This window comes from Rhinoraja longicauda, chromosome 6 (assembly GCF_053455715.1).
Source record: "Rhinoraja longicauda isolate Sanriku21f chromosome 6, sRhiLon1.1, whole genome shotgun sequence".
Taxonomy (NCBI): domain Eukaryota; kingdom Metazoa; phylum Chordata; class Chondrichthyes; order Rajiformes; family Arhynchobatidae; genus Rhinoraja; species Rhinoraja longicauda.
In genome coordinates, this window is record NC_135958.1 from 18778313 (window position 1) to 18792463 (window position 14151).

At 51.3% G+C, this 14151-nt stretch overlaps 1 protein-coding gene across 18 annotated transcripts in view; it reads left to right on the forward strand.

Annotated features, from left to right (window-relative positions):
• Positions 1–14151, forward strand: part of mtss1lb (MTSS I-BAR domain containing 2b) — a 131470-nt gene that overhangs the window by 99481 nt on the left and 17838 nt on the right. For all 18 annotated transcript variants that reach the window (XM_078400597.1, XM_078400598.1, XM_078400601.1 and 15 more), the window contains 2 exons: positions 9518–9675; positions 12098–12205. In XM_078400597.1, coding sequence (XP_078256723.1) covers positions 9518–9675; positions 12098–12205 — 266 coding nt within the window. The remainder of the gene's footprint in view (positions 1–9517; positions 9676–12097; positions 12206–14151) is intronic.

The following is a 14151-nucleotide window of genomic DNA, read 5'->3' on the forward strand; positions in this document are numbered from 1 at the left end:
GGGTCGTAACAGACACTGGCGGGGGGTAACGTGGACGGGGGGCGACCGCGCGGGCGGGGCTGCGCAACCGGCACCGGCCGATCAATGTCCACGTGTGCCGGCTTCAGCCGTGCGACCGAAACAGTCTCGCTGCGACCCCCCATGTCCAGAACGAATGTGGCCGAGCCGTGTTGCAGGACCCGGAAGGGGCCCTTGTACGGCCGCTGGAGAGGTGATCGGTGTGCGTCCCTGCGCAGGAACACAAACTGGCAGTCCTCCAGAGCGGCAGGGACGTGTGGATGGAAGGTCCCATGACGTGACGTGGGCACAGGTGCCAGCCTGCCCACCGTCTGCCGAAGACGTTGCAGGGCGTCAGAAGGCTGCTCCACTCGACCCTGCGCCGGTGGGATGAACTCGCCGGGAACCGTCAAGGGGGCCCCGTACACCAACTCGGCGGAGGAGGAGGCCAAGTCCTCCTTGGGTGCGGTGCGGATCCCCAGCAAAACCCACGGCAGGGCGTCCACCCAGTCTGGGCCCGTGAGCCGAGCCTTCAGGGCAGCCTTCAGCTGGCGGTGAAAGCGTTCCACCAACCCGTTCGACTGTGGATGGTACGCCGTAGTGTGGTGTAGGCGGACACCCAAGACTCTTGCCATGGCCGACCACAGTTCCGAAGTGAACTGCGGCCCCCGGTCGGATGTAATGTCCAGTGGCACCTCCGAACCGGGCGATCCAGTGCGCCGCCAAGGCCCGCGCGCAGGTGGCTGTCGAGGTGTCCGCCAGCGGAATGGCCTCCGGCCACCGCGTGAAGCAATCGACCACGGTGAAGAGGTGGGTCATGCCCCGGGACGGCGGCAGCGGCCCCACGATGTCCACATGAATGTGGTCGAAGCGCTGCCGAGGGACACGAAACTCCTGCAGAGGCGCACGCACGTGTCGCTGGATTTTTGCAGTTTGGCACGGGATGCAGGTGCGTGCCCAGTGTGCGACCTGCTTACGCAGCCCTTGCCACATGAAGCGGGAGGCTACAAGGGCCACCGTCGCCCGAATGGAGGGGTGAGACAGCCCGTGGAGCACCTCGAATACCCTGCGACGCCAGACGACAGGGACGATGGGCCGCGGCAGGCCAGTAGAGGTGTCGCACAACAGCGTTGTATCCCCGGGGCCACAGACAATGTCCTCCAGCTGCAGGCCGGACACGGCTGTACGATAGGCGGCCATCTCCTCGTCCCCCAGCTGTGCGGCTGCTAGGGTGGAATAATCGATCCCCCCGGCCATTTGTAGGACGGTGTGGATCGCGGGTCTAGACAGGGCGTCGGCCACCCTGTTGTTTTTTCCCTCCACGAACCGAATTGAGGTGGTGTACTCCGACACATACGCCAATTGTCTTTGTTGCCGCGCAGACCACGGATCCGAAACCTTGGCGAAAGCAAAGGTGAGTGGCTTGTGGTCTGTGAATGCGGTGAAGGGTCTCCCCTCCAGGAAGTACCGAAAGTGGCGTACCGCGAGGTAGAGGGCGAGGAGCTCACGGTCGAACGCGCTGTAACGCCGTTGGGCCCCGCTGAGGTGCCTGCTAAAGAAGGCGAGTGGCCGCCAACACCCGTCGATGTGCTGCTCCAGCACCGCACCGACCGCCACCTCAAAAGCGTCCACGGTCAGGGCGGTTGGGGCATCCTCCTTGGGATGGACGAGCATCGTGGCCCTGGCCAGGGCCTCCTTAGCATGCTCAAACGCCGCTCCTGCTTCGTCGTCCCACTCGACCTCCTTGCGGCGACCAGCCATGAGGTGGAAGAGTGGCCGCATAGTTCGGGCTACTGCCGGCAGGAAGCGGTGATAGAACGAAATCATCCCGGCGAATTCCTGCAGGCCCTTGACAGTGGTCGGTCGGGGGAACCGGCGGTCAGCGTCGACCCTGTCCGGAAGAGGTACCACCCCTTGTGGGGTCACCCGATGGCCGAGGAAATCGATGGTCGTCACCCCAAAACGGCACTTGGACGTATTAATGGACAAACCGTACTCGCTGAGGCGTTTACCCAGCTGGCGGAGGTGGGTGCAGTGCTCCTGCCTCGAGCGGCTGGCCACGAGTACGTCGTCCAAGTAAACAAAGACGAATTCTAGGCCACGGCACACACAGTCCATAAGCCGTTGGAAGGCCTGTGCGGCGTTCTTCAACCCGAACGGCATCCGTAGAAACTCGAATAGGCCGAACGGAGTGATGATGGCAGTCTTGGGGATGTCATCGGGGTGGACCGGGATTTGATTATACCCACGCACCAGGTCCACCTTGGAGAACACGGATGCTCCGGCCAGGTGGGCTTTAAAGTCCTGGATGTGCGGAACCGGGTACCTGTCGGGAACGGTCGCGTCATTCAAGCGCCGATAGTCCCCGCATGGTCGCCAGCCCCCGTCCGCCTTGGGGACCAAGTGGAGTGGTGACGCCCACGGGCTATCGGAGGGGCGCACGATGCCCATTGACTCCATCTGACGAAACTCCTCTCGAGCTAGACGGAGCTTGTCTGGAGCGAGACGCCGCGCTCGGGCGTGCACGGGTGGCCCGGTGGTGGGGATGTGATGCTGCACCCCGTGCTTGGGAGCGGAGGAGGAGAAGTGGGTTTCCACAATGTCCGGGAAGTCCGCCAGGATGCACGCGTACGTCGCATCCACGGACGACAGGGGTCCGACATTGGGGGAGACCGGCCTCAGCGTGCTGGAGTGCACCAGGCGCTACCGCCTGACATCCACGAGCATGGAATGCGCCCGCAGGAAGTTGGCGCCCAGCAGCGGCTGGGAAACATCGGCAATGACGAACCCCCACGTGAACCAGCTGTTGCCGAAGTTAAGGGCGAGCTGGCAGACCCCGTAAGTATTGATGGGGCTACCGTTCGCCGCAGTGAGGAGGGGGCCGCGTTTGCCCGTATGGATATCGGCGGTGGAAGGAGGTAGGACGCTCACCTCTGCTCCAGTGTCCACGAGGAACCGACCCCCGGTGCGGCGATCCCGAGCGAACACGCGATGGATCTGGCCGGCCGCCGAAGGAATCACTGACGGCCGGCCCTTGCGTTTCCCGGAAAGGCACAAGGTAGGCGACATTGCTTGGCATTCGGTCCCCAACGACGGTGATAATAGCACCAGCCCCCTCTGCTGGTGTCCGGTGGTGGTGCAGACTGGGATGCCCACCAGCGACCTCCGGTGGCCTCCAGCGGTATTGGAGGTGGTGCTGCTTGGGCCGACCACCAGCGACCTCTGGTGGCGTCTGGCTGAACTGTCGGCGGGCCGTGCGAGAAGGGCGTGCCGGCACCGGGGTGCCCGATGGCGGCCGGATTTCGCCGCGGGGGTCGCCCTGAAACGGGGTCGACGGCGGCCCCAGCTTGCTGTTGGCCTTCCAACGCCGCGGGAAAGACGGCCAGCGCTTCCAGGTCCTCCCGACGGGACATCCATATCTGGTCAGCGCGCTCGCCCAGCCCCTGCGTGTCGGTGAAGGGGTCCCCAGCGAGCTGAGAGCGGAGGTCGACTGGGAGCTGCCGAAGGTAGGCTTGCTTAAATAGAAAACAGGGCGGGTGGTCGCCCATAAGGGCGAGCATGTCCTCCAGAAGGGCCGACTGCCGTCGGTCCCCGAGCCCCCCCCTGCTCATAATTCGAGTTGCCCTCTCGGCGTCGCTGAGGCCGAACTTCCTGATAAGGAGTTCTTTGAGGCCCGCATATTTGTTAGCCGCGGGGGGGTCGTTTAGGTAGGGCTTTATTCGCCTTGCTGTCTCCTGGTCCAGGGCGCCGACGACATAGAAATACTTTGTTAGGTCAACGGTTACCCCTCGCACAGCAAACTGTGCCTCTGCCTGCTGGAACCAGACCTCAGGCTCTTCGGTCCACAGGGTCGGGAGTTTGAGGGAGACGGCATCGAGGTCGGCAGGACCGGGTTGCGCATTATTGCGCGACATCACGACGCGTGATGTGTCGAGGTCACCAATGTAGTGGCCTGGCGGAGGCCAGAGAAAAGGCAAGACGCCAGGCAGTTTTAGGTAAGGTTCTTTATTAGGCTGTGAGCTCCTGCTCACAGCGTAGTCCACCTAGGGATGAGCCACGCCTCCCCATGGGCTGGCTTTTAACCCCTTACGCCTGTCCGTCACGTAACGAGGGGGCTGACCCAAGGAGTGGCCTGATCCGCCACAACCTCATGATATTATGCACCTCTATAAGATTACCTCTAATCCTCCTGCTCTCCAAGGAATAAAGTCCTACCCTGCTCTATCTCTCCCTATAGCCCGCCCTGTCTTTATTCGTATCTTAAAGCTAATAGAACAGTGATTGCTGATCCCAAAAGATTCGCCCACCAACACTTACCCTTCCCAATTTCATAAGAGTCGACCCAGCCATGCCTTCTCGACATATTGTTAAAGGAAACTTCCTGAACACTATTTACAAATTCCACCTCATCCAAGCTCTTGGCACCATTACAGTCCCAGTCTATATTGGGAAAATTAAAATCCCCCAGTATAACTACCTTATTAGCCATACAGCTGCCTGCAATCTCTTGGCATATTTGCTCCTCCAATTCCCGCAGGATTGTTCCGTGTTGATTTTCTGTGCCGATTCTGCAGCTTCAGAAGAAGTCTGCTTCCCCAGATCTCACAAAAGCCCAAGGCATCGCCGAAAATCATCATCACCCAGCAAACTGAGCGAGACAATGGGAGTGACGGAGTACAACTGATGTGAACAATCAAAATTAAGTCCGTCTCAGTTCCCACCAGAGCTTACAAGTTAATTTTGACATTCTGTCAACCATGCCCCGCCCACAATACTTGAAAACAAAGACAAAAGCCTTGCAAAGCAGTAGTTTCCTGAAAGGAAAACCTTTATAGTCCATTGTCATAGCTGACTTCCAAAGTCTCACCAAATTCTAGCGTTTTCTTACAGCTCACCGATTGAGCTCTTCTCGATGTTCGACCCTGAATGTGTGATGGGACACTGTAGAGGGCGCTTACTCTGAGACAAACCTGTGCCCTGGGAGTGTGATGGGACAGTGTGGAGGGATCTTCCTTCTGCGTCTATCCCCAGTCTAGGGTGTGGGCTGAGAAGGGTGATGAGTGGGAGAATGATGATGGTGCTTGCGGAGTGTGAGAGTGTGGCCGTGAATTTTGCTTCAACAGGCCTTGACCTAGCACTTGCTCTCCACACTGACTGTTCAACCATCATTCCATTTGGATGTGGCATTCTGCACCTGGACGGGCTGCCTGCTTGCTGTGTTTCCTCTGGCTGTGCATGACTGTTCTGGACTGTGTTGCAGTTTACAGTGTTTGACATTACTCCCTGTGTAATTTGCCTGTTATTATGGTGTAGTCCATCTGTGCAGTTTTTTTTTAATTGCAGTGAGGTGAATCTATGTAATTTGCTTGTTTTTACCATGTGGCTTATGCATATATAATGTTTATTATTATGGTGTGGTGTATCTGTGTCTAATGTGATTGGGGTTTGGTGTATCTATGTACACATGGAACATAGAACGAGTACAGAAGAAGGGTCTCGACCCGAAACGTTGCCAGATATGCTGCCTGTCCCGCTGAGTTAATCCAGCTTTTTGTGTCTACCTTCGATTTAAACCAGCATCTGCAGTTTTTTCTTATACATAGAACATTACAGCATAGGAACAGACCCTTCGTCCCACAGTTTCTGTGCCAAACATAATGCCAAGTTAAATTTCTGTCTGCATACGATTCACAACCTACCGTTCCCTGCATATCCATGCAGCTATCTATAAGCCTCTTAAATGCCACCACGGTGTCTGCCCCCACCACCACCACCTCTAGCAGGATGTTCTAGGCCACCAGCACTCTTTGTGTAAAATAATTTGCTTCGCACATCTCTTTTAAAATTGCCCTTCTGATCTTCAAGCTATGCCCTCTCGTCTTTGACATTGCCACCCCAGTAAACAAGTTCTGACTCCATTCTATTTATGCCTCTCATATATTTATATATTTCTATCAGGTCTTCCCAAAGCCTCCAATGCTCAAGACAAAATAATTCAAGTTAATCCACTCTCACCTACTCCCTCGTATCCTCTAATCTGGGAAGCATTCTGATAAACTTCATCTGCAACTTTCTAAAGCCTACATCCTTTCTGTAATTGGGCAACCAGAACTCCACACAATACTCCAAATGAGGTCTAACCAAAGCTCTATACAGCTGAAACATGACTTCCTGAATTCTTATCAGCATGTTGAGCGGTGAACTGTCCCAGTTTTTGATAAGATCTGACTGAAACGGCAGCATTTATTATAGTCCATCTGCTCCAAACCTGAGTGCTAAAGAGTACAGCATTTAGTATGACCACAGGTGGGATAAGGGAACGGCCAGGATTTCATTTTTTAAATCCATTTCTCAGGGCCAGCATTTATTGCTCATCCATCCTTATTTACTCTCGAGGAGTGGCAGATAGCCAGTGGCTTGAACTACTGCAGTCCTGCCCTTATCGGGACCCTTGCTCCTGCTGCCCTTTGCAGGAAGGCATGGGACTGCCAGTACTGATGGAGGAGAGAATTAATTGCCTTCTGTTGCAATTCCTGCCTACGTTGACTGTACTTCTCCCCAACCCCATCCTCTGGCAAAGGGGCAAGACAGCAGTTTCTGGGGGGACAAGAGTCAAGCCGTTCCAGCATGCATAATAACTGCCGTGTGTTTTGCACATTCCTAAACGATATAAATGATATAGTCTCGGCCCTTCTCAGCTGCCCTCCCTATCCCCGACCTCGACGCCAGGAGGGAAAAGGGCAGCAGGCGCAGGGGAACACCACCTCCTGCAGGTTCCCCGCTGAGTCACAATCCTGACTGGGAAACATATTAACAGGTCTTTCACTCTTCTAAACCTAGAACTCCTTCCCCAACAGCATCCTCACCAGAAGGACTGCAGCATAGAGTCATAGAGTGATACAGTGTGGAAACAGGCCCTTCGGCCCAACTTGCCCACACTGGCCAACAATGTCCCAGCTACACTAGTCCCACTTGCCTGCACTTGATCCATATCCCTGCAAACCTGTCCTATCCATGTACCTGTCTAACTGTTTCTTAAATGATGGGATAGTCCCAGTCTCAACTACCTCCTCTGGCAGCTTGTTCCATACACCCACCACCCTTTGTGTGAAAAAGTTACCCCTCGGATTCCTATCAAATCATATCATATATATACAGCCGGAAACAGGCCTTTTCGGCCCTCCAAGTCCGTGCCGCCCAGCGATCCCCAGCGAAATATTTTTCCCTTCACCTTGAACCTATGTCCTCTGGTCCTCGACTCCCCTACTCTGGGCAAAAGATTCTGTGCATCTACCCGATCTATTTCTCTCATGATTTTGTACACCTCTATCAGATCACCCCTCATCCTCCTGCGCTCCATGGAATAGAGACCCACCCTACTCAACCTCTCCCTATAGCTCACACCCTCTAGTCCTGGCAACATCCTTGTAAATCTTTTCTGAACCCTTTCAAGCTTGACAATATCTTTCCTATAACATGGTGCCCAGAACTGAACACAATATTCTAAATGCGGTCTCACCAAGGTCTTATACAACTGCAACATGACCTCCCAACTTCTATACCTAATACTCTGACTGATGAAGGCCAAAGTGCCAAAAGCTTTTTTGACCACCTTTTCCACCTGCAACTCGACCTTCAAGGAACCATGCACCTGTACTCCTAGATTCCTCTGCTCTACAACACTACCCAGAGGCCTACCATTTACTGTGTAGGTCCTGCCCTTGTTCGACGTCCCAAAATGCAACACCTCACACTTCTCTGTATTAAATTCTATTAACCATTCCTCTGCCCGCCTGCCTAATCAATCCAGATCGTGCTGCAATCTTTCACAAGCAGTTTAAGAAGATGGCTTACCACCACTTTCTCAAGGCCCATGAGGGATGGGCAGTAACTGCCTTGCCCACTGATGCCTAGATAATGAAAAATGCATTGAAAAGCAGGGCTGAAACCAGGGCATTGGCAATTTAAATTATTTACTGACAAGGTGACATTGCAAACAGTTGACCAGACATTTCCCCACCATCCCTTATTGGCTTACTGCAAACTCTGGACAAAAGCAGTGCATCATTCAAAATTGGGAACAGTACCAGTACTGGTCTGCAGGTGGCACAATTGCACTTTCTGGAAAAATGGATCCATTGGCACTGGCTAACCCTGTGTAAACTGCGCAGTTTTATCCCAGGCTAAATTGCACTGGTGATCGTGTGTGTGGAATTGGTCTGAGGACATCTGTGTGCACTTAACCTTTTGTGCTGACTCAGCATCACGCGAATGCCCACATTTCTGTCCTGGGAACCTCGGGTGCAGTCACTGACCTTCTTTGATCACTCACTGAAGGAGGGGGAGCACATTGCCCACAGCAGGTCGTTGCATAGCTCTGCACGATGGTGTCACTGCTTTGCACCCAGCATCTCCCAGCTTCAGTATTTATGATAAAAGCCATTACAAGGCAGCTTGTTAAATCCTCCTTTATGATTCCCATGCTGTTTCTATACCTCCCATCTCAGCTACATCAGTACTCTGCATTCTCTTTCCCTGGACCACTGCACAATATGAATGCAAGCACACATGTGCGCACACACACACATATGCATGCACATATATACACACACACACACAAAAGTACACATTTACAAACACATTAAAGTAAAGATATGTTAAGCTAGAGTGAGTGCAGTTTCACAAGGATGTTGCCTGGATTGGAGGGCTTGAATAATCATAATAGATAGATAGACTGCATGTGTTTTTCCATAGAGTGAAGGAAGCTGAGAGGTACCACGATGGAGGTATATAAAATTATGAGAGACATTGATAAGGTAGATAAGTGGAATCTATATCCCATGGTAGGGGTGTGTGAAACCAGAGGGTAATGGTTTAAGATAACATGGAGGAGGTTAAGGAAGATCTGAGGGGTAAATGTTTCATGTAAAGAATAATCGGATCAGGAATGAGCTGTTGGAGGACGTAGTGGAAGTGGGAACAATAAAAACATTTAAGAGTCACCTGTAAAGAGTTGAATGAGCAAGGCATACGGAGGCATGGAATTAATGCAGGCAAGTGAGATTAATGTAGAGAGGCATGATGCTCGGCATAGATATAGTGGGCCAAAGGGCCAGTTTCTATGCTGAACCAGTCTCTGACTCCAATACGCAAAAGCTTGCATATGTACATGCGCCCATATATGCATGCACGTACATACATATAGAAAACACACACTCACAGAGGAGATAGCCGTGCCCTCCTTTCCCTGTACTCTCCTTAGCTCTTTGGCCTATTCTCCGCTGCTCCATGCCCAAGTCGCATTCACCTTGTTCCTACATCCTTCCTGATAATTGAAGTTCTTCGCACATTTACTGATGGGTTTCAGCTCAGGTTTTAGTGCACTGTGCAAATCTTGGTCAGTGTCACATTTTTTTCCAAGGTCTGAACTAACCTAACCTGGCAGTCTCTGCCGTTCTCTGGCATGCTGACCCCCATGTGTTTCTGCGGTGAAACCCCAGTGTTGTCTTTCCTGCTGCAGGTAAGGGAGACCTGAGGCCCCAGGTGGAGAATGCTGTGCAGGATGTGAATGACATGTACCTGCTGCTGGAGGAGACGGAGAAGCAGGCCGTGCGCAAGGCTCTGATCGAGGAGAGAGGCCGCTTTTGCACGTTCATCACCTTTTTACAACCTGTGGTGGTAAGGAGCCTGCCTCGGTGTAAAAGAAAAGGGTTCAAACAGAACATTGCTCTAAATCGGTGCGGAGTTCATGATCCAGCAGTTTTTAACATGTTGAAAATCAATTTTTTTTAAAAAACTGCTGATACTGTGAAATCTGAAATGAAAACAGAAAATGCAGGAAACACTTAGAAGGTCAGGCAGCACAGTCATAAAGTTATACAGCATGGAAACAGGCTTTCCGATCCAACTAGTCCAGTCGGCCAAGGTGCCTGCTGCGTTACTCCCACTTGCCTACATTTGTCCCATATATTCTCTAAACTTTAGACTTTAGAGATACAGTGTGGAAACAGGCCCTACAGTCCACGTATTCCACACTGATCAGCAATCACCCCATACACATACACTATCCGACACTCGATGGACAATTTTGCAACTTAGCTAAGCCACGTAACCTATGAACTTGTACATGTTTTGAGTGTGGGAATAAACCCAGAGAAAACCCACACGGTCACAGGGGAAATGTACAAACTCCATGCAGACAGCACCCATAGTCAGGATTGAACCAAGAATCTGGTGCTGTAAGACATCAACTGTACCCCTGCGCCTATGTGCTGCCCCTTTCCTAAACCTTTCCTATTCATGTACCTGTCCAAATGTCTCTCTTTAAACATTGTAATCATACCTGCCTCAGCCACTTCCTCAGACAGCTCATGCTATATACCAATCACCCACTGTGTGGAAAACATGCCCCTGAGGCTCCTTTTAATCATTCCCCTCACCTTAAACCTCTGCCCTCTAGTTTTAGACTTCCTTGCCCTGGGAGAAAACTGTGACCATCCACCTTATCTATGCCCCTCATGATTTTATAATCCCCTATGATCATCTATGGGGAGAATACTCCACAGGGAAGGATCAGCAAACTGAGTCTACTGGCCAGCACCCCAGCACTGAGAAACCAGCTACTCTCAGTTGATTACCTTGGGCAAGGCATGTCATTTGTAGGTCTGACGCCAGACAACCCACTTGGAACTCCATCGTGGAAAGAGGTGGATAGAGGAAAAAATCCAAGGAGATGCTTAAAACTTCCTTGAATAAATGTGGCATCCTGATTGACTCCTGAGAATTCTTTACCCATGGTCACTCAAAGCAAAGGGAAGCTTTTGAGACATTATTGAGAACCTTAGGCTCATGCATTTGGAGAAAGAGAAGCCTGACATAAACAGACTTCTGATGAAGGGCCTCCAATCCAAAATCAGATGAACAGATGCTGCCTGATCTGCTGAGTTATTCCCAACATTGTCTATTGTTATGTTGTTCCTTCAAACTGGACTCTAGGCCAGCCTAGTCTGCAGGTCAAAACTATCCCCGCTACTTGAATCTCCCCCCTCCCGTCGCTATCTCTACCCTGCCTGCTGGTTCTGACCATCAAGTGGGCACCCTGTCTTGGTGCCAATCAGTTGCCCCTTAACCAATTACATCATGAGAAAGATGCAGGAAGTCCTCACCAGGTAGAATAGATTCACCAATTCTGTCTTTAAAAGCTAAGTCTCTTGCTGTCAGGGAGGCAGCTGCTTTAGTTTTACCAAGTGTGGTCCAGGAGTGCTGTAACTACATGAAATGCAAAACAGTTAAACTCTAACTGTGACATCCCCATCAAGAATGTAATGTACTCTAGTACCTCTTAACCCCTTTGGGGAGAGCCAATGTGTGGTGTTTTATAATCTGGCCTGCACTAACACTTTCTGGATTATGGCAGTGATCACACTTGCCAAAATCCGGTCAGGAGTGAGCATAATCCTGACCAGACATTAGTAAGTAGAATCCATTGGCAGAAATTGGACACCTGGGGGTTAATGGCGGCTTAAATTGATGGTTTGGAACAGGAAGCAGCGTACGGGTAAATACTTCGATAGGAAGAATGTAAAGTGGGTCATCAACTGCTCATAATGTCTACCATCAACCTCAATGTTTACCATTAAAGGTAGAATGAACCATGCTATCTGAAAACCACCCTTCAAATAGATTGCACCCTGTGACTTACTCTTGGGAATCCATTATTCTGAATATAAAGCACTTGGATTAGATTGGAGGACTCACGCAGTGCACATTGGAGGTTCAATAATTGTACTTACATCCCAATCCTCCAATGAAAGTAGAACCCCAGTACATTGACTGCATTCCCTAAGCAAGGGAGGGATGAAATCCAGTCTGTACTCCTGGTACTACGTTGGATTCTTGTATTCGTGAGTGAGCAGCAGTTGCGAGCAAGTTTGGTTTTGACTGATGCCCTAGGTTGGTTTTATTCTGGATTTGCATGCAAAGAGGTGGGAAATTGTGTCTTTACTTCCTCGCATGCTCACCTTTTGGACAAGAGAGGGAGAGGGCAGCCATTTGCTGGCTTCGCCAGATATGCCAGGTTGAAACAGTTCTCTTTCTCCAGGATGGGGAGATCGCGATGCTGGGGGAGATCACACACCTCCAGGCCATTGTTGATGACCTCGTCGTTCAGACAGCAGAGCCACACAAGCTGCCTGCGGCCAGTGAACAGGTAAGGGGAGGCAGCGATACACATTCTCTTCAGCTTCCGCTGGTGACATGGGTGGGTGGGTGAGTGGATGGGTGGTTGTGTGCTTGCATGTATGGCAGCCGTGTGGCTGCATGTACGGGTGGCTGTGTGCCTGCATGGATGAGTGGGTGTGTGCTTGCATGTACGGGTGAATTGATGTATAGATGGTGACTGGATGCATCGATTTGAATGAATGCGTGAGGGGGTAAGTGTATACATGGGAGGGTGAGTGAATGCAAACATGCATGGGTGGGAAAAGGCCACATGTACGAGTGACTGGCTTGCATGGGTGGGTAAGTGCATGTGCGGGGGGAGTATGCAGTTAGGATGCACTAGTAGGTGAAATGAGGCCACAGGCATGGCTCAGATCCCAAGTACATGCGGCATCACCACACAATGTGACTCCACATCGAGCATGTGGTTGCCTCTGGCTCAGCTCCTGATTCAGGCTGTGAACTGTTGGCTGGTGTAGATTTGACCATAACCAATGGTTATAGAGAACAAGATGGTACTCGATGTTTAACTGCCCCACACCCTGTGGCCGTTTTACCACTTGGTTTGCATTCTCAACCTCAATCCCGTTCAAATCACGGCCCAGTTTTTTAACCCGAGGACAGCATTCAAAGAAGCTTTTAAACAGTGCAAAGGGAGCTTTGCTCAGTGTTTAGTCCTTGTGATGCCTGGTTCGGATTCTGTTTGACACCGCTGCATCTCTGCACGGTGCATGGTGTTACTCAGCATCGGAATGTCTGATCCTGGCTGCAGTTGCCTGAACTGAAAGCTCTTCCAGTCCCTGTACACGCCTTTTGGCTCTGAATGTCTCAGCATTTTGTTCTGGTCATCTCCTGCCAGGAATAGTGGTGTATTGTACCTGCAGTCTGGGCTGTGATTTTCCAGTATGCCATGTTTTAGTTGTAATAGACATGACAATCTGAGGTAGATAGAACCGGAGAGCATTATGTAAAATAAGGGGAAGAGATCTAGTAGGGATCTGTCTGCATGACGCTACCAATTGTCTTCAGGGTGTTTTAGAGTCAGAGAACCATACAGCAAGGTAAAGGCCCTGTGACCCACCTTGTCCATGCCGACCAAGTTGGCATATTGGGCTACTTCTGTTTGTCTGCATTTGACCCATTGATCTCTAAATCCTTCCTGTCCATATATCTTTCCAAATGCCTTTTAAAAGCACCATTTAATCCACTTCTAAGTCCCTTTTAAATCTCTCTCCTCTCACCTTCAGCCTTTGCTCTCTAGTTTAGAAAACCTCTACCCTGAGAAAAAGACTGAACAATCATTTTATCTATTCCCCTCATAATCCTGCACCCTCAATAAGGTCGTCCCTCAGCCTCATACACTCCAAAGAAAAATGTTCCCGCCTTCTCAACCTCTCCCTATAATTCAAGCCTGCAAGCCAAGGTAACATTCTGGTGAAGAGTCTGTTTCGGGGATAGGGCCAGTGTACGCCTGGATTCTCTCTATGTCCGCTACATTGACGACCGCATTGGTGCTACCTCCTGTACCCATGGAGAACTCACTGACTTCATCAACTTCACCACTAATTTCCATCCTGCTCTTAAATTTACTTGGACCATCTCCGACATCTCCCTACCATTTCTGGATCTCACCGTCTCCATCACAGGAGACAGACTATTGACCAACATCTACTACAAATCTCTTGACTCCAATAGCTATCTTGACTACACTCCTTCCCACCCTGTTTCCTGTAAAGACTCTATCCCTTACTCCCAATTCCTCTGTCTACGCCGCATTTGCACCCAGGTGCCCTTGTATGAGGTGTTCCATACTAGGGCATCGGAGATGTCCTCATTCTTTAGGAAACGGGGGTTCCCCTCTTCCATTAAAGATGAGGCTCTCACTAGGGTCTCCTCAATATCCCGCAGCTCCGCTCACTCCCCCCTTCCCCCTAT